This window comes from Felis catus, chromosome A2, assembly GCF_018350175.1.
Source record: "Felis catus isolate Fca126 chromosome A2, F.catus_Fca126_mat1.0, whole genome shotgun sequence".
Lineage (NCBI taxonomy): Eukaryota > Metazoa > Chordata > Mammalia > Carnivora > Felidae > Felis > Felis catus.
In genome coordinates this window covers 160,034,513-160,061,439 of record NC_058369.1, presented here as the reverse complement: position 1 = coordinate 160,061,439, position 26,927 = coordinate 160,034,513, and the positions used below count along the sequence as shown (strand labels likewise).

The 26,927-nt window shown below is 40.0% G+C and overlaps 1 protein-coding gene across 3 annotated transcripts in view; it reads right to left on the bottom strand.

The window, feature by feature from the left end:
* Positions 1–26,927, bottom strand: part of CNTNAP2 (contactin associated protein 2) — a 1,965,211-nt gene that overhangs the window by 1,368,049 nt on the left and 570,235 nt on the right. For all 3 annotated transcript variants that reach the window (XM_045053282.1, XM_045053281.1, XM_023250688.2), the window contains exon 2: positions 9,146–9,256. In XM_045053282.1, coding sequence (XP_044909217.1) covers positions 9,146–9,256 — 111 coding nt within the window. The remainder of the gene's footprint in view (positions 1–9,145; positions 9,257–26,927) is intronic.

Below are 26,927 nucleotides of genomic sequence, written 5' to 3'. Positions count from 1 at the left end.
TCTCTCTCAAAATAAATAAATACACTTTTAAAAAAAGTAGTATTTTGGGGCGCCTGGGTGGCTCAGTCGGTTAAGCGGCCGACTTCAGCTCAGGTCATGATCTCGCGGTCTGTGAGTTCGAGCCCCGCGTTGGGCTCTGTGCTCACAGCTCGGAGCCTGGAGCCTGTTTCAGATTCTGTGTCTCCCTCTCTCTGACCCTCCCCCGTTCATGCTCTGTCTCTCTCTGTCTCAAAATAAATAAAAACGTTAAAAAAAAATTTAAAAAAAGTAGTATTTTTACAAAGACAGTAGTAAACCCATGGGACACATCTGTACTTCTAAGTATATTAAACAAACCCTGTTTAAAACCCATGATGTTTACAATGGGTTTTACGATGGTTCAATTTTATAAAAGCATCTCCCACGGTGAAAGTGCACTCTCCAGGACCTAAAGATGCTGCATGATGAAGAGGGTGTCTGATCTTCCCAGAGAGGACCACAGAACATAGTGTTTGCCCAGTAGATTTTATTGGGGAGATGTGTGTCTGTGTGGGTGTTCGTAGCACATATTAATATCACACACCTTGGGAAACCATTCTATGGGAAGTGTACAAAACCTAGCATAGATTTCTACGGGGAACACAAAGAAGGTATTATAATTCCAACGCTATAAAATTTGATGTCACAGCAGACACAAAGTAATATTATTTGCAAATTAAAAAGGCATGTCTAAGCAAATTTATGAGTTAGTCCCTGGTGACTATGCTTTCGACATTCTATCATTTTTAACAAGTGTCAATGATACAAATGCATCATGTAATGCGCACTGAATTTTTTAAAGCTCCCACTAAAGCCAATATTTTGATTTACATTTGAGAATTCAAGTAAAAAGAATAAATTAAAACTTAGAATGTTAGTTAGATGTCAACTCTCACGCAATTGGAAAAGTGAATACAAAACCTACTGCTGACTTTAGACAAAATCATTTTAAATATATTTAAATTTTTTTAATGTTTATTTATTGTTTTCAGAGACAGAGACAGAGCATGAGCAGGGGAGGGGCAGAGAGAGAGGGAGACACAGAATGTGAAGCAGGCTCCAGGCTCTGAGCCCTCAGCACGGAGGGCTCGAACCCACACACCGTGAGATCACGACCTGAGCCGAAGTCGGATGCTTAACCGACTGAGCCACCCAGGCTCCCCTGAAATATACTTTTTTAAAAATAGTCAGAATTTGGAGGGCTGAGGGGAAAAATATTTTTATTCTTCCTAATGTCCAGAACAATTAGTGTTGGCTTCACTGAGGATCATAAATTTACTACATAAGTATTATATTGGACTCTATCAGATCTAATTCAAATGACATGATGACAATCAGAACAAAATAACACTCAGCAATCATTGGCATAAGCCCTTTCATTTGAAATGAAAGGAGTTTAAGGAGAAAAGAGTCGGGGCACATTTAAGTTAACATAGGTAGCAGTCTGATTATGCAAAGCTTATTTAAATTATTCAAAATGTTATTTTATTAATTTATGAATTATTATGATTTTTGTCTTATATGATGATAGGGGAAATACACACACACACACACACACACGGGTAAATATACAACCTCTAGTGATCACTTTTTAGGGAGGTGTTGCTTTGGTAATGACAAGACTAAATTACTCACTTGCTCTGAAATATTAATATCTGTTAAGTGTTGCTTTGGGGACTTGAGGGTAACTGGTGGGAAAGAGGCTAATATTTAATTGCAACACAGACTGTGTAGATTATTTCACTGAATCTTCACAATGGCTCTGCTAAATTGTACGGTCGATTCCATTTTAAAATATAAACAGGGGGCCCGTACCTGCAAGACTGCCCCGGCATAATTATTAAAAGAACTCTAGCACTGTCAAAGTTCCTGGTTTGGATGAGAGATTACATAGTAAACATAGAAATCAGGAAACTGAGATGCAGAGAGATTAATAACTGACTAATATCATGTTCATCCTTGGTTGATTCTGTATTGGAATCGAGTTATGCATGAATATAAGTCATTCTCTTCTCATTGCTCAGCACTGCATCAGAGCCGGCGAAGTCAGCAGGTGTTTTCAGGAGAGTAATTCAAAGATGAAGAAGTATGGCCAGCCCAAATAGGAATGTCAAATATTCTAAAATGCTACATTAGAAAACCACTCCTCTAGATTTCTCTGCTCCCAAGGATCTGCTCTTAAAGGCAAATTCTTTTAGAAGAAGTAATACTTCAACTATGAATTCATACTAAAGTAACAACGAATGCTCGTTGAGAGGGAAACAGAGCAGATGAAGAGAAACAGGAAGTGATAGGGGCTGGAGAAGGGAAAGAGGGAACATAGTGGAATGGAATCTGTCAACATGGATGGAAGTTCAACAATTGGGAACGCCAGTCTATTTCATAATGTAAGTCTTGATGTTATAGTCCAAGGGAAGAACTTCCTAATAAGGTTAAGAATGGGGGCGCCTGCGGGCTCAGTCGGTTGAGCATCCTACTCTTAGTTTCAGCTCAGGTCTTGATTCCAGGGTCGTAGGATTGAGCCTCCAAGCTTATTAGCACAGAGCCTACTAATGATTCTTTCTCTCATTCCCCTGCCCCTTTCTCCCACTCGCACACACACTCTCTCTCTCCAAAAAAACAAAAAGAAAAGAAAAAAAAAAATACTACGGGATCTGGCAAACACTGGCTGCCAGTAGGGGGCAATATGGAGCAGGAATGGGTCAGGGACTGGAGAGAGCCGAAGGGCCCCAGTGGGAGGGGTTACCGGCAGGAAGAGGGACAACGTCTTCATGGAAGCATTGCGACTGCTTTCCCAACTCGTAGGATATAGGCTACAGCTTAATCAGGTCACGGTGTAACTGGTTGTGACAGATGCCTTTACTGTTTAAAGCAGAATAGGGAAGAAAAGAAAGCAGAGGGAGGGGAAGTATTTTACAAATGTGACTAAGCGACAGGAGAATTGAGGGTGCAAGAGAGGGGAGCAAATTTGTTTTCCAGGAGAGGCCGGAAAGGCCTCTGAAGAGCAGAGGGAGGTAGGGTTATTTGCTGAGCCACTCAGGAGCCCGAAAGAAGCATTCCAACATGTGTAAGCTCGGAAGCGTAGGTGGAAACGAGTTCAGAATGATGCTAATCGCTAAAGCTCCCTCTTGGCCAACAGGAGGCAGGAAAGGACAAAGGCAATGATTTGACCAAGCCAAGCTATCAAGGCACCGAGGCAATCATTTACTTCACTGGTGTCTTTCAAGGGAAGGTAAAAGCTGTAGTTCTCTTTAAAGTACACGCGTGGACATTCAGAGCTCTGTTCCGGCAGTCTTTCCAGATGTCTGTTATACACATATTCCTCCCAGAAGTGATTATCAATTATGTGGCTTACAAATGCAATCTGTTCTCCCTGCTGGAAGAAACAGAGGCAACATATCCTCAAAACACCACCACCAACCCCACACCTCTCTGCCCTTTGGGTTAATGGAGAAGATGACAGTTTCCTAAAATGGCAGGAACGACCCAGGAAGCAAGTGTGAAAGAGGTCTCAGAAGAGCAACAAGTATGGAAGGACCTTTAAGGAAAAGTAAACGGGAGGAGGTGAAAAGAAAGAAAAGAATTCAAGGTCCACATCACTCAAGAAACCCTGAGGCTCCATGACGGGGTTGCTCTGGTTGCAGAAGCACAGATCAAACGTGGCTTAAAACCTCCCGCTCTTTTTCGGTTCTGTCTTGGGGCCAACTCCAATGCAATGCCACTATGGCTTCATCTGGCGAAACCGAGCATGGCGATCTCTCATCTGTGGCCAGTGGAGGAAGAAGAGGGCCATGTGGCAGAATGGCTGTCCCCTGGGGACAGGAGAAAGAGACGATCTCTACAAAAGGCGGGTGGACTGAAAAGTCCTAAGTCCGGCAGAAGAGATGATGGGCGTCTCTAACCTAACATTCTATCTAACAAGCTTGTTGTGAAGGTCAAGGGACATTTAGAACATTTTATAATCTGTAAAATACTAAATGTGTATTATAAATGTGAGGTAGTGTTTACTTTATGTGAGACTGTCCAGATTTAATATCTCTGCTAACCTTTGGAAAGGTGAACCCACCTAACTGCTATTGACTTGGAATGACACAGATGGGGACACCGCCAGTGAATTAGGAATAGGGAGATACGTCCAGAGCACAGATCACAGCAGGTCAGTGTTTTCCTAAAACGAACGAAACCAAAAATCTTAAAGCAGTAATGGGCTCTGAAAGCCACGATAGAATTATGTGTGGATTTTCCACGTAAGCATTCGTTTCCCCGCAGTTTTGTCATAAACTGACCCCTGACATCAAAGTGGCAGCAAATGGATGTATTGTGAGGACGCAAAACCTAAACTCCGTTTTATACATGTGTGCCAATCTGTTATCTGAACGTATATTCGCATTATAATCCGATTTTCTATGGATTCCAAAACTCAATCTCTCCAAAATACACTTGAGGAATACATTTAAATAAATGATAAAACATGAAGCAATATGTTCAATTTTCTTTTTCTTTCTTTCTTTCTTTCTTTCTTTCTTTCTTTCTTTCTTTCTTTCTTTCTTTCTTTCTTTCTTTCTTTCTTTCTTTCTTTCTTTCTTTTTTAGAGAGAGAGAGGGAGGGGCAGAGGGACAGATAGAATCCCAGGCAGGCTCCACACTCATCACAGAGGAGCCTGAAGCAGGGCTCTACCCCAAGACCCTGAGGTCAGATCAGGTCCTGAGCCAAAATCGAAAGTCAGACGTTCAACCAACAGAGCCACCCGGGCGCCCCTGAGGCAATGTTAATCAACATAATGCTGAATTTGTTCTTTTCTGTATTTGTATAATTGGTGAGTTATATTATTTTACCCTTCTGTCAGTATATGATCTTCTTGCTTTCATGGGCTTATATGGTGTATGTGTCAGATGATTCTTGCCAATAGTGAAATAAAAAATATATCTTCAGCAAATATATAAATATATATATTTATAGATATATAAATACATATTTATATATGAATGTAAACAAAAAAGACATACATAAATATACACGTATATAATATAAATAAATAAATAAATATATATATATATATATATATATATATATATATATATATATATATAAACTCTCTGCTTCCTTTACCCATCTTTAAGACATGTAACATTTTGCTGCACTAACAAAAAATCTATTTTTAAAATCAACACGAACTATTAGCCATTTATACCTTAGTATGAATTTCAGTCAACATGGCTCTTCTCTCAAGAGCATTCACACATGAACTTTATAAGGGAATACAAAGTCTGTTTATTGTGAAAATAACCGCATGTAGATTTCTTTTTTTCTCCTTTTTGCTTTTCTTTTTTTTTTTTTTTTTCTTGTAGAGGAAATAATCCCCCTCTCTGATGCTTGCTACCTTGCTTCATACATTGGTCATCAACGAGGGTTAAGGCACATGGGTGTCTTATGTGTACATTCAGAGGCAGAGCAGCCCATGAGGAGTGGAGATATAATCAGTTGTGTGATGGTCCTAAACAGGCAGATAGTATGGGATGGAGCAGGGGAGGAAATTCTATGCAACCATACACAGTATGCCACCGATAAACAAAAGAGGTCTTTGGGACCCAAAAGGTAAGTAACTAAAACCGCAGAATAACAAATATTGATACAATGGGCCAGATGTAAGTGTAAATCTATAACTAAAGCACCAACGATGCTTTCTCCCAGCCAAGGACTACATCACGACTTCATCTCAATGCACAACAATGTAGCAACAGTCAGAGAGAAGTTGCTAGTCAAACAACTTAGGAAGGCATAAATTTTCTTTATAGTCCTTTGCTTTTCAAATAACTTTCTTTTTGGAAATACATTGTATCTATAAATCTATCTACATAAATACATAGGTAGAGACACTGACATTCTATGAACTAGACAAACCTATTATAGAGAAAGCAAAAGCATTCTTCGAATCCCACCCTCCAAGTTAAAAAAATCAGGTCAGGGGCGCCTGGGTGGCTCAGTCGGTTAAGTGGCCGACTTGGGCTTAGGTCATGATCTCGCGGTCTGTGAGTTCGAGCCCCGTGTCGGGCTCTGTGCTGACAGCTCAGAGCCTGGAGCCTGTTCAGATTCTGTGTCTCCCTCTCTCTGACCCTCCCCCGTTCATGCTTTGTCTCTCTCGTTCTCAAAAATAAATAAACGTTAAAAAAATTTTTTTTTTAAAAATCAGGTCAACATTTTAGGAGTTTAATCTCAGATACCTCACTCTCATATATGAGTGTATAAATAGATAAGTAGCTCTAAGTAATTCAAAGTAGCATCCTGTACTATTTTAAGACAAATAAAAAAGGCTTCAATATAGCTACTTGAATGAGGACAAAAACACCGAAAGACTATTGATGTTTCTTGGTAGGAGACAGAGTCCTAAAAAAATCCAAGACGGAAAAAATTGGCAATTTTTAAAAATTTGCATTTAAAGCTACAGTATCTGGTGGCTTCCAGTTCTGAAAGGTTAGGGAGGAAAGGCAAACGTCTGTTTAGTTCTGAGAATTTGGTATTTTACATTCTTGTAAAATTTATACAAATTTATATTAATTCTATAAAATTTATACTTTGTTCCACAACCTTAGTTCCTAAACTGTTTAGTTATGGTCTATCTTTAAGTGGATTCACTGCTTAGCACTAGGCATTTGGCCATGTTTTTTTTTTTTTTTTATTATTTTTATTTCATGCATCTTATTGTTGGTTATATCATATTATTTGCATTTCCAAAGAGGTTATATGCTTGAGATGACCTGACTTGTCCAGATTCTCTGGGTATAAAATTCATCAGTCCTATTCTCCCACAACCCTTTCTGAGGAAATATTTTGTGACTTTCTCTCATTCAAGTTGATCTCCCAATGTCAGGATACTTCCTTTAGGGAATATTGCATCCTCTTGACATCCAGGAATGTATGTGATATTTCTTTTCTCTTGTAGATTTTGCCCCAAATTTACTAGCCTGAATCACAATTATTATTTGGGTATGGCCAGTTTCTTGATTCATGATTTTATACATATATATATATATATATATATATATATATATATATATATAACACACACACACACACACATACATACACATATATACATATATATATATATATACTGTTCTATATATATATATATTGTTTTATACATATATATATTGTTTTTCTTCTTTATCTTTTAGTGACTTATGGAAAAGGAATGAATTAAAAGTCTCATTACTTGACATCTGTAAGCAAAATTTTTGATGAATTATAGTAACTTACCAACTCTCATGACCATCACCTGACAAAAATCATATTATAAAAGGAGCAGTTACATAAATGCAGAGAATAGACTGGTGGTTCCCAGGGGCGGGGGGCAGGGGCGGTGAATGAAAAGGGTGAAGAAGGTCAAAAGGTATCAATTTCTAGTCATAAAATAAGTAAGTCAAGTTAACTATAGTTAGAAATACTGTGCAACATATTTCTAAGTTGCTAAGAGTAGATCTTAAGAGTCCTCATCATGGGAAAAAAAAGTAACTATACATGGCGAGAGATGTTAACTAGACTTGTTGCAGTGACCAATTTGCAATATAGACGTGTATAAAATCATTATACTGTACACGCGAAACTAATATATTTGATGTTAATTACACCAGAATTAAAAAAAAAACAACAACAACAATCTGGTCACTGTAAACAAACGCAGCTAATTAATACTACTTTCCAAAACAGTATATATTTTAAAATTTGTATTCCTCCACTTTTGCTGGCGTATCTCTGACTTTTACCAAGTGTTTTTACTAATCCAGGACTCTTCATACACCTGCGAAGTTCTGTATATATTATTCTACCTTTTTTCTTACCTATTTTATTCTCCCTTTGGTCTTTCTGAATCTCTCTGATATCTCTTTCACTCTTTTCTGATGTCCCTCTTTTTCTTCCTTCCCCTTCTTTTTTACTTCTCCTTTTGGGTTTTCCCCTATTCTCTTTTTTTTTTTTTTCACCTTTGCTTCTTTATGTTATTTTTTTCCTCCCTATTTCCTTCCCTCCCTCCCTTACCTTCTTCTTTCTATTTTTACTCACTTTTTTTTTTATTAAATTGAGTGTGAAATGAGTTTAGTATTTCCTGTTTTAGTGAATAAAAATTATGGCCCTTGTGGGATGATTCACATTTATCCAAGAAAAGTTTTTCTTTCCTTTTTAAGTTGTCATTGATTGTTATTCATATCAGTCTTCCTTTGAAGCGAGAGATTTTTAAGTTGCTGTTCTCAATCATCTTTTATTCTCTCTGGATTGCTGCCTACTTTGAAATTACCATTTACTAATTAATAGTATTACTTTAAAATCCCAAACTCAAGTTTTAGTTGCAATTGTGTAACTATTTTTCATGTGGCTTTAATAACAAAATTAAATTCTGGGCACTGGGGGCAGAAAGTACCAAGGGTAATTTTTTATCCTATCTTTTCAACAGATACTCTTTATATATTACTAAAAATAGAAATAAAAATAGTGAATATAGTATTCTTTGATTCATCGTATACACATTTGAAATCAATTCATTTTATTTTATTATTTCTTAATGTTTATTTAAAAAATATTTCTAATGTTTATTTATTTTTGAAGGAGAGAGAGACAGAGCATGGGCAGGGGAGGGGCAGACAGAGAGGAAGACACAGAATCTGAAATGGGCTCCAGGCTCCAAGCTATCAGCACACAGTCTGACGGCAGGGCTCCAACTCATGAGACACAAGATCATGACCCGGGCCGAATTCGGACACGCTTAACTGACGGAGCCCTCGGGTACCCAGAAATCAATTACCTTTAACTTTGGTCTAAATGATTTTCCAATGAAAAAGAACTTCCTTAACTCATAATTTCTACATCATCTGGAATCCAGTACCCCGTACAACTCTAAAAATTCTTCCTCCTTTATTTACCATCTCTTGCTTCCGGCCCGAATTTTCCTCTATCACTCCCTGGCAGTGACTACAAAAGAGGTTTATAGTAGCCATGAGTTAACAGAAGTGGACAGAACGAAAGAGGTATCTGCTAATAGCCATTGCGCAATAAAATAGACGTCGGAAATGCAGTTTTAATATGACGCGTTCTTTCTCCACGCACGTATTGACGAAGGAGACGAAATGTGCCTTACCTCCTCGCTTGTTGATCTTGGCATAGCCGGGAGAATAGCTCCCAGATGTGGAGGACGAGCTGCTGAAGGCCCCATGGGGGAGTCCGGACACGAGTGGTTCGTCACATTTTTCTGAAAAGAAGAGAAAAGAAGAGAGAGATTACATATCTTTCGACGACGACGCGTGTGTTTTAGTCAAAACAGTGGTCGAATACAATACAAACATAAAAATCTGTGCAACCACATTTAGCAAGTGGTCAGAAGGGAGACAGTTCGACTGTGGTCATTTGAACACCCGAGTTTTAAGAGTTGGACCTAGGACAAAATGCTTTATGCAGAAGGGCCCCAGGGCAGACCTGCCGTCTAGGAATCACGAGGAAAGGTGGTGATGCTGATTTAACAAGCTTTGGGAAGGCTGACAGCCTCTGGAAATCTTTAGGGATTTATCCGTTACAGGGATACAGGATTAGAAACATTGATCGCAAACACAGAGATTGAACGAGGGAAGGCCAGGAGACATCCTACCACAGCTGAAAGGCTGAGAAATAGGGGTCACCCTGCAAAGTACTGCCATCTGGAAAACTAACCAGTTCCCATCATTCTAGACCAGTCAACTGCTTTGGAACCAAGCGACCCCTCATTTCCTTCCTTCACTTGGCTTCAGTGGCCCTTAAGCTTTTGTTTTTCCTCCTTCCCCACTACTGCTTGCTTTCTGATTCCTTTCATGGATCGGTCTCATTTTCCTCATGCCTCCACGTTAAAGTGCCCGGGACTCAGCTCTTGGATCTCCTCTCATTCTGCACCTGCTCTCCGGGAGACTGCATCAGGGGCCGCGCGTTCTCATTCTGGAATACCCCAAATCCTACCCCCTCATATCGCCTGGTCCAAGCAGCCACCAGTGGTCACTGTTGCGAAGGACCGGACAGTCTTCCTGCCTCCTCCCTTGCTTTTCTATCGTCCGGCACCCAGCAGCCTGAGGGACATCTGCACACCTAAGTGGCCAAGTGGCTGCTAGGCTCACGACATCTCCTGGCTTCTGCTCTCAATCTCTCAGAATAAAGTCTGAAGCCCCCAGTGGCCCACAGCCGCCGCAAGACTGGCCACATCTCTCTCTGGCATTCTTGTCCATTGCTGTCTACCACCAGAGCCCCCTTCCTCTTATTGCAACATCAGGCCAGCTCCTGCTGTGGCCTTTGCAATTATTCTTCCAGCTACCATGAGGCTCTTCCCTCTGGTCTCTCTGCTCACAACGTCACCTTTCACCGCTGCGGACAGACTTCCGTAGTCTACCCAGCTAACGAGCATGATGCGACCATCACTCTCCTTACCTACTCCTTGCTTTCTGCTCCTTCATAGCTCTCAGAGCCACCACACATGTATGTTTTTCCTCATTTAATTGTTTGGTTTCCTTTCTCTCCCACTAGACTGGAAGCTGTGTGCGAATCAAGTTTTTGATAGTTTGCCTAATGCTTACTCTCCAGTAATGTGAACCACACCTGGCACCTGGTACACACTCTAAAAACATTTGTAGGATGAATGAGTGAGTGAACGAATGACAAGAAGAGCCCCCTAAACCCGAGAACTGCAGCGTCCCAAAACACACTGCTGACTTACAAGATGGCGCAACACCTCATCGTCAAGAGAGGTGGGTTTTAAATAGCCAACACATGTTTTTTACACGTGCTCAGTTGTCTGTTTAATAAGACAGAGAGTTACACTACATATTCTAGAATGCTTGCTACCTCAGATCTTTATAAACAGAAGAAAACTTTAGCAACAGAAGGAATGAACTCGTTTTCTTGAAAAGTCACTCAAGTGGAGGGAAGTCCCAGTGATGCTGGAGAAATGAGTGATGACTCGTTATCTCACCACTCAAGTGTGTACAAATCCAAAGTTGAAAATGAACATCTCCACCCTCGTAAAATATAGTTAGATTTCTTATTTTCCTTTGTTATACTGCAAGTGCCTCTGGGAAATATGGCATATGCATATGAATATATTCCCCCAGGAAGCTAAATGTAAAACAATGAAAAAATGAACATCAAATTTATTTATTTTTATTTTTTTATTATTTTATTTTATTTTATTTTATTATTTTATTTTATCTGAGAGAGACAGCGTGTGTGTATGCACATGCATGAGTGGGGGAGGGGCAGAGGGTGAGACAGTGTTAAACAGGCTCCACACTCAGCCACATGGGGGCTGGATCCCATGACTGACCCTGGGATTATGACCTGAACCAAAATCAAGAGTCGGGACACTCAACTGATTGAGCCACCCAGGCGCCCCATAAAATTTATTTAAGGTTTCAGTTCACAAAGTGAAAATCTACAGTGAAGGATTTTGTATTAAATAAAAAAAATTTTGCTATTCAGTTTAGTTGCCAGGGAGCACAAATACAAAACCTTGATTTTGAATCTGCTGACTCTTTTGAGTCTAACTTTTTATGATCTTGGGACGAAAGTTTTGCATTTATCTGGAGTCATCATTACTCCGAAATTTTCCCTTCTATTAGGAATGTGCTAACGTTCATTCATGTCTGTCTCATTCATTCAAACGTGCACCCAGCGCCTATGCTGGGCTAGGGGTAGCAAATGCAGCCGCAGATAATATTGACAACATGCCTGTCACGGAATTTATGTTTTAGTGGAAACCAAAAACTAACTAAAACAAAAACAAAAAAATAGGTAAAAGCATAAAAGGTTATAGTATGAGATGGTGACGAAGACTCTGGACACATTAAATATGGAAGAAGGGGCAGGTAGTTGGGGGGTAGGGTAGAGGTTGAGAGCGGCTGTTTTTCGCTGCTTTGTCAAGGAAAGTCTCTTTGATTAGGTGACATCTGAGTAGTCATCTGAAGGAAATGAGGTGAACTCTTAGAAATCAATAAAACCACGCGGGGAGAAACGTCTTCCAGTCTAAACCTGCTCGATAGGGCAAGCTTATACCCGATAACGAGCGATGCATTTTCCAAAAGGGAACATTCAATGCGTAGAGTTGCATTGAAAGTAATTAAAATGAAGTTAATGAATAATTGATTAAATGATCCATTAGCTAGTTGCAATTTAGAATTTAAATATAGCATTTATAAAACCTGAACATAGTGTATCCTTATTACATTTAAATATTTTTCACTTCCACCACAAATCGATCATCTTCGTATCAAATTTTAAATTTTTCACTAATTAAAAAAAAATCGTGGGGTGCCTCGGAGCCTGGAGCCTGCTTCGGATTCTGTGTTTTCCTCTCTCTCTCTCTGCCCCTCCCCCGCTCATACTCTCAAAAATAAATAAACATTAATTTTTTTTTTTTTAAAAAGAATGCTACATGTTCTGTATGTTCTCCTGGAAGGCTTTACTAACAAATACTAAGATCTCGATAAATGCCTTGTACTGTTCTGGCCACTTTAGGCAATAAAAAAATATAGCCCATTTCCCCATGAGTCCAATAATACATGGACCCACATAAAGTAACTAAGCAGGAAACAAGAGCATAATATCACTTTGTAATTCAGTGCTGAACAACATATAATCAAGTACTGAAAGAAACAAATTTAAAACGCAGGGCTGTTGTTTAGCAAATTGTTTGCTATTGCTTGGTCCATCATAAATACATGACCTTGACTATGTCACTGACCTTCCTTTCTACAGATGACTCACTCATCATATGAGCACATTAGTTAAGTTTCTCTCAAACTCTAAAACTTTCAAGCACTTTCAAGTACAGGAGTCCACAAACTATGTCCTACAGGCCAAATGTGGCCCCTGGCTCGCTTTTGTAAATAAAGTTTTATTGGAGCACACCCAGGCCCTCTTCTTTATGTATTATCTACAGCTGTTTTCAAATCCACAGCAGAATGTCACAAACAGAGACCATATAACCTCGCAAGCTAAAATATTTACTATCTGATCTTTGACAGAAAAAAAGTTTCCCAACCTCTGGTCTAGCATTAATAAATAGTCCAGGTATACACAAAGAAGAATGATTAATCATCATTTGTAGTATCAGGTAACATATAAATAATGACTATAATCTTAAGAATGAGGGAATGTAGATAGATAGAAAGAGGTTTAAGAAGATTCTAGAAAGAGGGAACAGCTCAAGCAAAATCATGGAGGCAACGGGCATCGAATTTCCCAGGATGGTTGCAGCAGCCCTGCTGTGCATGTACATAGCGTATACGGATTATTATGATGAACTCTCCATTTTTATTTCCAACTGTAATAATCGTTATTACACATTACTTATTCCAAAGAGCTTGCTTGTTGTGTTAGAACATGTGTCTTAATATTCTGCAGACATTAAATATTAGTAAATCAGGCAAATCCCTGGAGAAAGTCAGAATTTTTATAGGGGAGGAGGAGGTATGGGGGGCGGTGGTTGCTAACATTTGAAATAATTTAGTATTATATCTTCCCATATTGGGATGTCTTCCAAAACTACGGCCACCCAGCTATGGCAAATATTTGGTCTCCAGTGTATTCCTCTTCCAGGGAATCTTGGATGAAAACTAAAGAAGCAGATGGGCCTTGGGTTTTATTTTCACACAATTTCAGTCAATCAGGAAGTCAGACTAACTGGAGGAATTCGGTACTAATTCAAGCTGGAACAGAGGAGATTACCGGCAAATAAAGATCAAATGGCTGTTGTCCTTCACCTCGGAAAGCGTGGCTGAGAGGGACGAATCTGTATTGGCAAAGGGATATGGGCAGGAGTCTGCAAGGTCAAAGAACTTTAGAATGCATCTAACCGACATTAAAGATGGCATTCAAATGCATCTCTGATTGAAAGGAATATCAGAGAAAAAATAAATAGAAACAAAGATAAAAGTAACGTCGGGGAATTTTCACAACACAGTGCCTTTTAAAATTATAGCAATGAGGGGCGCCTGGGTGGCTCAGTCGTGAAAGCATCCGACTTCGGCTCAGGTCATGATCTCAGGGTCCGTGGGTTCGAGCCCCACGTCGGGCTCTGTGCTGACAGTGGGGAGCCTGGAGCCGGCTTCGGATTCTGTGTCTCCCTCTCTCTCTGCCCCTCCCCTGCTCATGCTCTGTCTCCCTCTCTGTCTTGCAAAAACAAATACAAATGTTAAAAAATTTTAAAAATAAAATAAAATTGTAGCACTTAACATATACGTCTTCTATCACACATTTGGAAACATGAGCCTGCTGCACAGAACACAAGAACAACAAAGGACTCCAGAACCAGGGTTCTCAGGACGGAAACTCTACCAACATCCCCATTCATACTTCACTGAAAACAAAAACACGAACAAACAAACAAACAAAAAAACGACTGTGAAAGGCTCATTGTCAGAGGACTACATCCCTGGGTGGACTCTTAAAAGTCTGGTGCCTTCAACTTCTAACTTTAGAAGCTGGAGCTACATTACCTCCGCCTGCAGATGTGTGCCCTGCCTCAGGTTTTATGACCCCTCCTCTCCACGGTCAGGACAAATTTAAGAGGCCAGCCGTCCGTCTGGCCTCCTCTCTCTCCAACCAATGTGCTTCTGCCTTGCTCCTTCTGGCCAAAACTACCTCGAATCAAAAGCTGAATCACTGGGATCTGTACTCTCTCCGGCAGCCCCGGGAGTATCTCGGGTCCTTCCAGAGATGTTCTGTCTCCCCGTCACATTCACGCCAGGGGCCTGTGTCCCATCGCAGGGCTCCAAGTCAGCCTCTGGCTCCCCAATTCCCTTGTGCCCTGTCTGCCCACCCACAGGCCTGACTGCTGCCAATGATCTTATTCCCCGGCCTGAGTATGCAACTACCCGTGAAGCCACTTCGTGGGCACTGTGTCCGACCTACCGCTTGCTGTGCCGTCCCCTGATCCCATTTGCCCGACCTCCTAGACAACAGGCTGTTGGCTACCGTGCTTCAAAGGCATCGGGGGAGACCCCATGAACAACTAAAGCATGCTCTCTCGTCTGGCCTCGTGGAGAGTTGCAGCATTTGAATGAGTAGGAGACTGAAGTCTCCACTCAGGCACTTCTTGGCTCATCACCGAGGTCAGTCTACCCCCTTCGGGGCTTCAGAGACTCTTAAGCAGCGTCGCTTTGCACACTGTGACCACGGAGAGACTTGTATGGGATCTAGCACACCTGTTTGTCAGAGGCTCTATTCCCAGGACTGTGATTCCTTTTTTTTTTTTTTTTCTTCCCATTTCCTTTTCAATAAAGAAAGAAAGAAAGAGGAAAAGAAAGAGAAAAAAGAAGGAAGAGAGGGAGGGGGGGAAAGGCACACGGTGCGAACGGTAACCTTAAAGATGTTTAACAGCTGTGCCACACAGCACCCTTTTTACTTCCCATAAATTTGGGCAGCTGATTACAGAAGTATTTTGTTTTGATGCACTTAGAAACGGCGTTTTGTCTTTCATCAGCGGGCATTACTTGAACAGGCCCCAGGTTTTTCACCTCGGGATTTTGCTAACTTTGGCATTCTGTTAAGAAGCAAGACACAAACTTACATCATTCCATATGTCATCTGTGGAAATCTCAGACCCCGATTACTTCTCTTTATAGAAACGGCGTCATCATATCTGGAGGCTAAGCTTTGTTTAACAACTTATGTAATATTCAAAGACTATTACTTCTTAATACAATACAATATTCTCTTTCAGTATTTTTTTTGGTAAATTTTGTTTACATAGTTGAGGTCCACTGTTTTTTATCTTAGCGCTGTCTAATAAATATTTTCTTGGGGTAGATATTTAATGTGTTGCCTGTCACAGAAATACTCAATGATTACTGTTGATATTCACTTATTTACAGATTTTGGTATAATGGTCTCTACTGTACCTCACTCATGGGAGTCCAATTTGCTTTCAGAGATATTATTAGGTTGAAGTTTCTCTAATAGCACAAAAGAGAGAAGACGCTGTGCACAGACAAAAGATCCAGATTTTATTTCCAGCAGTGAATTTGAACGACTTAATTCAATTCCCTCTTACCCACCGTCTCCTCGGTTTTTCCATTATTTCAAAAGTTTTTTCCCAGTTTTGAATCAGTTGTTCTATGATTTCCAAATCATGGCAAAAGAGATTATGTGGTTAGGAAATCAGTGTCATAGGAGTACAGTGGAAAAATATTTGCTCTTCCTTTGGGCAAAACACCATTGACTCTAACTCATCCCTTACTTTATATATTTTCGCTTAAACTATATTTTCTTCCATTTGTTTCATAGTTCACACACTGCTTTGTGTACCTATTCCTCTGGCTTTCCTTGTCTACTCTCTGTTACTGAAAATAAGATCCATTATTTTCCTGATCCTATAAAATTCCACACAAAACAGAGAAAGAAAGGACTCTCATAATCCACAGAAGTAATCATTATTACTAGTTTTCACAGACACAGACACACACAGACACACACACACACACACACACACACACACACACACAGCATTTAATATCACAGATATGTATACAGAAACAAGAACATTTAAAATCTGGTCTCGAGCATACTTTTTTACTCAATAATTACAGACATTCCCAGACAAATATGTTCTCATTGTTATATATTTCATTTTGTAAATAAACATTTTATTATTTATTTAGGATCTACATAGCCGAATTAAGTTGTTTTGCAAGGAAAAGGGTGCGAGAATACATGAGTGTTAGATCATTGGTAAAAACTTTATATAACTGAGAACTGTTTTTCCAGACCATCTATACAAGAATTGATTTGGTTTGTTTACCTACCGCACAAAAGGACTATGATGGACAGCAGTCACGAAGGGAAATACAATTAGCTTGTCATCAAGTGCTAATTTAGGAGAAAGCTAAGGATAATCAAACTGGACTTAAGTCAATGGAGTGGACCTATCAGATACACAGTGAAAATCAGTAGGCGAAAAAACGGAAACCTATCTCGCCCTCTTTTTCTTCTCACTGAATCCCTCCTGTGTACTCCCCAATGGAAGTGAGTCCATTTATTTTTTGTTTATCTTCCATTCAATGTGACAAAGCCCAGTGGGCTGCCATATGCATTATAGTACCTTTGGCTGAGTGAGGCAGTTGTCTCCTCTTCCACCTCAATCCTTGCCATTTGGGCCCCCATCAGTGATGTACGGTAGAGACCATTATACCAAAAGCAGTAAATAAATGAATAGCAACACTTATCATTTATTGAGTATTTATGTGACAGGCGACACATTAAATATTTTGAGACAACTATTTCACTGAGTTATTACAGTAAGCTTTTGACATAGGTAGCATTTCCATTTTACAGATGAGGATGCTTGAGAGCTCACAACTAAAGAATATTGGGGCTGGAACAAAAACAGAGTTGGGCCTGATGGCAAGGCTTAATGCTTTTGAGGTCCACATTTCAAGGACACGCCGCCTCTCGACTCGCTTCAGATAAAATCTATGTTCCGTTGAGTTTATTCCTGGGCTATGCAGATATCCTAATAATATTGCAATGGTCAGATTTTTCTCATCATCTCTCACATTGATCCCAGGAATGTCTTGGTGTAAGACCTCAGTATTTATTGGAAACTTATTTCCTGCTTCAACCTTTATCTCCCTAAAATCTATTTTCTTCAGAGTTGCCGGATGGATCTTTTAAAAATAGGGATCAGATTAAGCCATGCCCTGACAACTTCCCAATGGCTTCCCCTCACATTTCGTATGAAATCCAAACTCTGAGGAGGCCTTTGATGGCCTGGCCCTCAGGCATCTCCGGTGTTACTTTATTTTGCTCTTTTCCTCTGTGTCAGGAAGCTAGTTTAGCTTCACTCTTTTTCCTCCCTTCTGGACACACTCCTCAGCACACTCCAGCTCAAGGTTCTTGCTAGCCTTTCTGCCCCCTGGCTAAAATTCTCTTTACCACATCTAAAGAAGGCTGGCCCCACTCCCTTCTGGCCTCAATTCGAACAACACCTCTTCTTTTTCTGTTCAGTTCATCGAAACTACCCAATTCAACTGCTACCCTCATAGCTTCCAGATATTACTTTCTACTTGATCACACTATTTTGTTGTGTTCATGGCAACAATCACAATCTAACATCACGCTTAGTTATTTATTTTTTAAATTTGCTTATTACTTTTCTTGCTGACTGGGACTATAAATACCATGAGAATAGGGTATGTGTCTATCTCATGAAGGCTCTATTCCCGGGGCCTAAAAACCTGGCACGCAGCACAGAAAGACTCGGCGAGCCAGTGAAGTACTTACAACGATAGGAAATAAATACCTCTAAAAGTGGAGGCAAAATAGTTCCTAGTTTTGGCCCCTGAAAGGTATTCGCTTTATCAAGCTAAGGGACAGTTTTGCATTTTTCCATTTGAAAAAATGCAGACAGTTACCTTCACACCATGAAGTTATGCACAGACCTTCCTTGCCGCATCCCGCATAAGAAAAGATCGTCACTCTCGTCTTTACCAACTTAAAATGACTTGTAGGTTGGAAACCCTGGAATTATACAGAGGGTTTGTCTACATCATCAGTATATACCTCCAGAACTTTTAAAATATCTTGGCTCCACCAAATGGATTTTGGGGGAGTGGAAGCCATTGGCTTTTCTGGGTTAGCCTCTTTACGACTATCTTTTACTTTATTTTCAAAAGAACATAAGACTTTTGGTAGTTCTAATATAACGTTCTAATCCTGTTATCATCGAAAATCTACTGTGATAAGTATTTGTTTATATCTCTATCTCCTTTCCATAGGCGGGTCTCTTTTGAAAGGAAGGGGAGTTTTCACATTCTCCATGTGTTGAATACAGAGCACAGAGTGGGTATTCTTCATAAACTTAAAAAAAATATTGAACGCAATCAGCATCATAGCTTCTGACATGAATAAATTCATGCTGTTATCATAAAAAATCAGATCAAATTTCTTTCCTTTTCCTCCTTGTCGGTCCAATAGCTGTGCTCAGAAAAAGATTTTAAATAGTATAGCTAGACCATCAGTCACGTTTGCAAAAATCATGGTTGTAAATCAAATTGGAAATTGTCCGGTCTGCATGTACCAAGGGCGAATTACTTTGAGACTTGTAGTTCAAATTTTGCTGGACATTTAACAGCTGCAGCATATTTCTGACAGATGGTATAACAGATGAATCAGTTTCAAATTATCTACTGAACTGTTACATACTTGAAAAAAATAGATTTGTGAGGCTTTTTAAAAAATAAGTTAAACTTTTTGTCTCCTCTAAATTGATCTTCTAATTTTACAGAAGTAAATCCCATCACGCAAAATAATAAAAAATCCATTTTTACCCCTTATGCAGTCTAGAAAAGTTTTTGAAAATTTAATTCATATTACTTCATGCAAAAAAAAAAAAAGGAAATGGTATTTGAAAACAGAATCAACTATTTGCCCTAGAACCGGGCAGAAGTTTAATCTCTAAAACAATGATGACACTGGCCTTTCTTCACTCAAATGCTACAGTCTCCTAAGAAGGCAGAGCTACCTTTTACACTTTTAATAAACTGACAACTTGAACAGTGTCAAGGTCAATTGCAGCATGACTAAATGCACTTGACCACTCTTAAAGCCTTCATTGACGATCTTCCTACGGATGAGGCTCTTTTGGATTGCGTTTGTTGGTCCACTGGCAAATGGCTCATTTTTTGCCTCTCTGGTTTCATTAACTGGTTAATTCAAAGACAGTGTTGAACAATGAGATGCATTGTACTTACTGACAATGAGTCCGTCTCCTAGACTAATTAACCACTTTTACTTTTAAATAATTGACTACACTACTATAGATAAACATCCTAAAATGGTCCTGGCTCAAGTCACTTTAGATTAGATCATGGGCTCAATTGGTACAAAGTAAACAGTGGAGCACTGAAGAGTCAGTAAAGTGAGGCTGTGGAAAGAATGTTTTTAATTGACAATATTTACGGTATATTAAGTTAAAGAAAAATAGGCTCTGAATACTAATTTTATGAGATCTATATTTATAGATGAATAAATGGCTAAAAGAATCTATAAACCAAAATGTTAACCATGGTGTCACATTGGTTGTGAGACCACGTAAGTTTTATTTTCCTCTATGTTTCCTACTGTTTTGAACCATTCTTCAATTAGTGTGTATTGATTTTGTAATAAGATATGAAAAATAAATAGGATTCAGGATAACTACCCAGTGATAATGAGCGCAAAGAAAATATGCTTCGTTTGTTCATCCAACAATTATGTATTTATTTATTTATTTGGCGGGGGGGGGGGGGGCAGAGAGAGGGAGACAGAGAATCCCCAGCAGGCTCCATGCTGTCAGCACAGAGCCCAACGCGGGGTTGTAACCCACGGACCATGAGATCATGACCTAAGCCAAATCAAGACTTGAACGTTCAACCGACTAAGCCACCCAGGTGCCCCCACCAATATTTGAGTGCCCACAGTAAGGATATAACAGTGAACAACACAGAGGTTTATATTACAATAAATAACCAATTTAAAAATTCATGGTATGTAAGCAGGCGGTCGTTATCATGGGGGAAACAGAGCAGAGAAGGAAGATGAGGGTACGGTGGGTAGATGAAGGTCTTTTGAATTAGGGGTCTGAGAAGGCGTCGCTAATAAGACCACGTTTAGCAGAAACTTCACGGCGAAGAGAGAACCAGTCACATAATATTATCTGATACCTGATATCTGTGGGATGGTAGTTCCAGGACAAGAAAAGGAACGTCCTCACTTCCCAAAGGAGGAAGTCTAGAAGCAGGAGCAGGATGGGTGTGACCTCAGGGGACCCTGTGTGGTTGGAACAGAAGGAGCATAGGGCAGACAAAAGCAAAGAGGTCAGGAAGACCACAGGGAGTGGGGGGGGGGGCGCTGGGTCTGTAGGGCCTCATAGCGGATTGTAAGACATTGGGCTTATCAACATTCGAAGACTGGAAGACCTTGGCAGCAGAGAATGTGATATTTAACCAAATTTATTATAAAGGAAGTGAAAATTTAACATCAGTAGTGTTTTCTCTTTTTTATTTATTTTTTAAACATGTTTATTCCTGAGAGAGAGAGAGAGAAAGGAGAGAGGGCGAGAGAGAGAGCAGGGAAGGTGAGAGAGAGAGGGGGAAACAGAGAATCCGAAGCAGGCTTCAGGCTCCAAGCTGTCAGCACAGAGCCTGACGCGGGGTTCGAACTCGTGAACTCGTGAACTCATGATCATGACCCGAGTCGAAGTCGGATGCTTAACTGATTGAGCCACCAAGGCAATCCTCTCTTTTATCTTTTTAATGTATTATTTTTTGGAGCGGTTTTAGATCTAGATTCACACTGAGAGGAAGGTAAAGAGATTTGCCATACAATGCCATACTCCTACATAGGCATAGCTGCCTCACTAGAATGTCACATTTTTGAACAGCAGTGAGCTTATATGAACACATCATATTCACCCAGAGTCCACAGTTTACTTTAGGATTTACTCTTGGTGTTGTACATTCTATGGGTTTGGAGAAATGTTTCATGACCTGTATCCAACATTATAGCATCATACAAGGTATTTTCACTGCCCTAAAAGTCATCTGTGTTCTGTTTTATTTGTGTCCCCACCCTCACCCTGGCCACCACAGATCTTTTTAGTATCTCCACAGTTTTGTTTTTTTTTTCCCACAATGTGATACAGTTGGAATCTTAGAATATACAGTCTCTTCATATTGGCTTCTTTCACTTAGTAATCTGCATTTAAGGTTCCTATGTCTTTTTCTTGCCTTGAGAGCTCGCGTCTTTTTACTGCTAAACAGTATTTCCAATGTCTGGATGCACAACAGTTTCTGTATCCATGTGCCTACGGAAGGCAATCTTGATGGCTTACCAGCTTTGGCAATATGAATAAGGCCGTTATGAACATCCACAGGCAGGTTTTCTTAAGGGCAAAGGCCAGTTTGAAGTTTTAAAATGAAAAAAAAAAAAACATATATGGGAGGATAAGAAAAAAAAATCATCATAGAAAACGGAAGACACAACCATGCCAGGCAATAGAATCAGTACCATATAAAGGCCACATATAGGGATGTATGGCAGCTTCATGAGTGAATGAGATACAGACAGAATCTTAAAAACGAAATGCAACAAAAGAAAACAACAACAACAAAAAACAACTTGTAGTCGCCTAATGTACTCTTCTTCCAATTTTCTCTTGGATAATTTATCATGTCTTAAATCAAATGCCAGAAGAAACCTTCCCTGACTTTACCATCCCCTGAAGCCAAATTTAGCCCACTTCCATTCCTTCTGAGAACCCGTTCCCTTTCCTTTGTGAGATGAACAGTAATTGGGTATTTACTTGTTTAGTGTGTGACTCCACCATGACTCCTTGTTCACCCCCTCAGGGTACAGCCCAAGATTGTTTTCTTCACTTCTATGTACCCAGCACATTGGCAGTGATTGGTACCCATAATGAAAGAAGAATGGATAGTACACAGGGTAGCAATCATTGAATTTAGAGAGGGGTTGATCTGAATAGGGAGGCTGAGCCCTGATTGTGTAAAAATACCTCATGCAGCTCTGATCTATTTGGCTTGTTCTCAATTATTCTTTCAACAAATTTTTATTGGATGCCTATTACAAGATATCTTGTATCCCAAACTTTACAGGCTAGTGAATACCATGCTGTAACTGGGGATTATATTCTGCAGGCCTTGAGAAACCATGGAAATGGTTTGCTTCGGAGGGCAGTGATGTGATGTATCTATATTTTCGAGAAAAAACAAAAAAACTTTGGCAGCTGGGTGATGTCGTTTGGAGCTGTATTCTGGAAACAACAAGAGTATTGCAGCAGTTTAAAGTAGAAGATGGGGGAAGGTGAGCTAAGCCAGTGGCAGTGGGTTTCTAAGAGGAAAACGATGCAGAAGATATTTTGAAAGGTGACCAAATCTGTTTTCCAAAAGGATGTGGGAGATAACAGACAGAAGAGAGGCAAAAATTACTGAGATTTTTTTTATGTGGGGGACAGTAGAGTGTGAAGTCATTTCTTGAGTAGACTCTACAACATAGCATTGGACCCATTTCCTCTAATCATCTTTTTTTTTTTAAACAAGATGTTTGACTCATTTAAAAGCATATGCCAAGATTAATATCTTCACGCTCAATTGATTTCACACCTTTAACTAAAATTATGAGTCACAGGTTCTGTAAGTAATTTGTTGAAATAATAAAGTTGCTTTACTAGGACACAAAGTAAAACATGTAGCACCTGTAAAATCTCCCAAGACGTTTAGGATTCTCCATGGCCTTCTTTAAAACAGAACTATCCACTTCTTTTGACTTCTGTATATCAAATTGCAAAACTCTGTCTCTTTTGCTGTCATATTTTGTTACTTTCTGAAGAAGATTAAGATTTCTTTAGCCCACATAGCTCCATTAAATGGTGTTCTGTTAACTGGGTATCTTTTTGTTGTTGTTGTTTTGTTTTGTTTTATTTTGAGAGAGAGAGAGAGAAGAAATGCCAGGAGGGGGAGGTCACAGAGAGAGGGAGAGACTGAGAGTCCTAAGCTCTATACTTTAAGCGCAGAGCCGGATGCGGAACTCGAACCCACAAACCCTGAGATCATGACCTGAGCCGAAGTCAGATGCTTAACCCTCTGAGCCACCTAGGTGCCCCTAATATATCTTTTATCATAATGGTAAAGTGGAAAAGGAAGATCTCTGTGCACCATCCCTACCCAACTTCTGATGGAACTTTCTCTTGCTCTTTTCTTATAATATTTTAATCTTCTCCTTTCTGATGCCTCTGGCATTCAGAGAAAGGAGGAAAGAGAGACCATTAGGCACATGCAAATTTCCCTATTTTAGGAAGAAATCCTAGAGAACAAACTGATGGTTAGCAGAGGGGATGTTGGTGGGAGGACGGGTGAAATTAAGGATGGGAATTAAAGTGTATACTTATTGTGATGAAAAAATAAAACAAAATAATTAAAAAAAAAAAGAAAAAGTGGTGGGGAGCACCTGGGTGGTTCAGTCAGTTAAGCACTGACTCTTGATTTCAGCTCAGGTCATGATCTCACAGTTTGGGAGATCAAGCCCTGCACTGGGCTCTGCACTGGCAGCATGGAGCCTGCTTGAGATTCTCTACCTGTCTCTGCCCCTCTCTCCCCACTCCTCAAAACCAACTTCATGGGGCGCCTGGTGGCTCAGTCAGTTAAGCTTCCGACTTTGGCTCAGGTCATGATCTCACAGTTCATGGGTTTGAGCCCTGCGTCGGGCTCTGGGCTGACAACTTGGGAGTCTGGAGCCTGCTTCGGATTGTGTCTCTTTCTCTCTCTGCCCCTCTCCCACTCATGCTCTCTCTCTCCCTCTCTCTCAAAAATAAACATTAAAAAAGTTATAAAAATAAATAAACTTAAAAAAATTAAAAAGGAAGACATATTTTTTCATGTTGCTGCTGACCCTTCCTCTCAGAGCTGGCCCCCTGAAAGGAAATGTCCTGGTAACAGGGCAAATCTAAAAGGTGAAAGCAAGGGCGCCTGGGTGGCTCATTCGGTTGAGCCTCTGACTTCAGCTCAGGTCAAGATCTCATAGTCCGTGAGTTTGAGCCCCGCGTTGGGCTCTGTGCTGACAGCTCAGAGCCTGGAGCCTGCTTCAGATTCTGTGTCTCCCTCTCTCTCTCTCTCTCTCTCTCTCTCTCTCTCTGACTCCCCCCCTCCCTGTTCGCTCTGTCTCTGTCCCTCTCTCTGTCTCTCTCAATAATAATAATAATAATAATAATAATAATAAACACATGAAAAGGTGAAAGCATAGTGTCAGCATGGAGTCCAATGACATGGGGCTCGATCCCAAGAACCCTGAGATTTTGACTTTAACCTAAATCAAAAGTCAGATGTTTAACTGTCTGAGCCACCCAGGCACCCCTTCAGACACTTTTAATAAAAACTTTCAAGTACCCAGAAAAGTAGAAGAAATGGTACAATGGACATTCACATATACACCATCTGGGTTCAACAATTGCTAATATGTTGCACAGTTTGCTTCATCCACGCACGTATACCCATTTATGATTTTGGCGAGTCATTTTACAATGAATTATGGATGTCAGGACGCTTCATCTTTAAATACTTCAGCTTATTATATTCAGAAATTTAAAATATTTTCCTCCATGATCAGAAAGCCCATTCAAAGGATGATTTTAGAGTCCTAGCTCTGGATTTCTTGGACTTGGTTTTCTTTTTTTTTTTTTTTTCCTTGGACTTGGTTTTCAACAAAGATATGTGAGAGGACAGACCGAGACAGATGTACCATGAGGCTCTTACGCCTACAATTTCCGGCCCTCCCAATCATACATGCTCCTTTTAAAGCCATTTACTTTAAACTTGTCAAGGAAAACTCTCTTAGCCATAATTGCTTAAGACCATTATTGCATTTCAATCTGGCTTCTCCTCCCTTGCAATATCCCCTGCTCCTCACGCCAAAACACACACACTCCTATCAAGGTGGGATGGGAATGACTGTGAACATATTTAGGATTGCACTTGAAACACTGCGCTGCATTTGCTCGCAATGACTGCTGTGCATTGTGAAGTTATTGCCAGCTCTCGAAGGGTGCACACCACTTCCAGGAACACTCCTACCATCCACGGCCGGAAGTCTTAAAACAACATGAACCCCGGTGCCTGGCGCAGAAAGTACTTGGGGAATGAAGGAAACAACTGGCCAAAATCAATGGAGACACCGCTAATCTGGGAAAAGCCATCCACTCAGAACGTGAGCAAATGGGGACACTGAGGACGGGATTCTCACGCATGCCTAATCCGAAAGCAAGTTCTCCTCTCTCAGGAACATACGGGCCAATGTGGCATACAGCTGAATGTGCAGTATGTGCACTATGTGGAAGAACTGCACAACACAGAATGTGCCAGAACCCTGGTGCTGTACTATACAGCGAACACCTCTGGGTGCAAAGTTGCATGTTTTAGGTATCTAAATGTAGCACGTTAGGTTTTAGAGAATCTTGCTCATCTTGACCTACGGAAGTCTGGCAGGTTCGGATGAGATATCATGCAACGTAGTTACTGGTACTGTAAAATGACAAATATATCTGTGAAGTAAATATGGTAAAATGTTAACAATTGTCCAGTTCATGGGTATATGGATGAGGATTGTGCTATTGTTCTATATTTGGAAATTTATAATGAAAATTATCACCCTATAGAATCAACTTGGCTTAGGGGCGCCTGGGTGGCTCAGTCGGTTAAGCGTCTGACTTCAGCCCGGGTCATGATCTTGCGGTCCGTGAGTTCGAGCCCCGTGTCTGTGCTGACAGCTCGGAGCCTGGAGCCTGTTTCAGATTCTGTGCCTCCCTCTCTCTCTGACCCTCCCCCATTCATGCTCTGTCTCTCTCTATCTCAAAACTAAATAAATGTTAAAAAAATAATAATAAAATCAACTTAGTTTACAGGAAAGGAAATTGACATACATCTATCAGTAAGTTAATATATATGATAGAAGAATTTATTACACAAGTATAGTGCTCAGTACTGTGGAGCAGCAATTTAAAAATGCATTTTGGTTTGACCTACTATGTATGACTTAGTTGCAGTGTAATTTTGTATATTTTTCATAACTGTTAATCAGATCAATATTCAAACATAACTGGTATGAAGTACATTGGTGGAAGCCAAAAAACAAACAAACAAACAAAAAATGGTAAGAGACTGGCAGAGGCTTTGAAATGTCAAATACCCCCTTAGCATATTACAACAGAATTTAAAACCTCCAATGTTAAAATCATGACAATATTTTCTAATCAATAAAAGAAAACTTTTCAAAATAAATAAATAAAAGGTGAAAGCATATCACGCTGATTTCCAGGAATATATTCTAATCTAAGGAAAGTCTCTTGCTTCGATATGTATTTT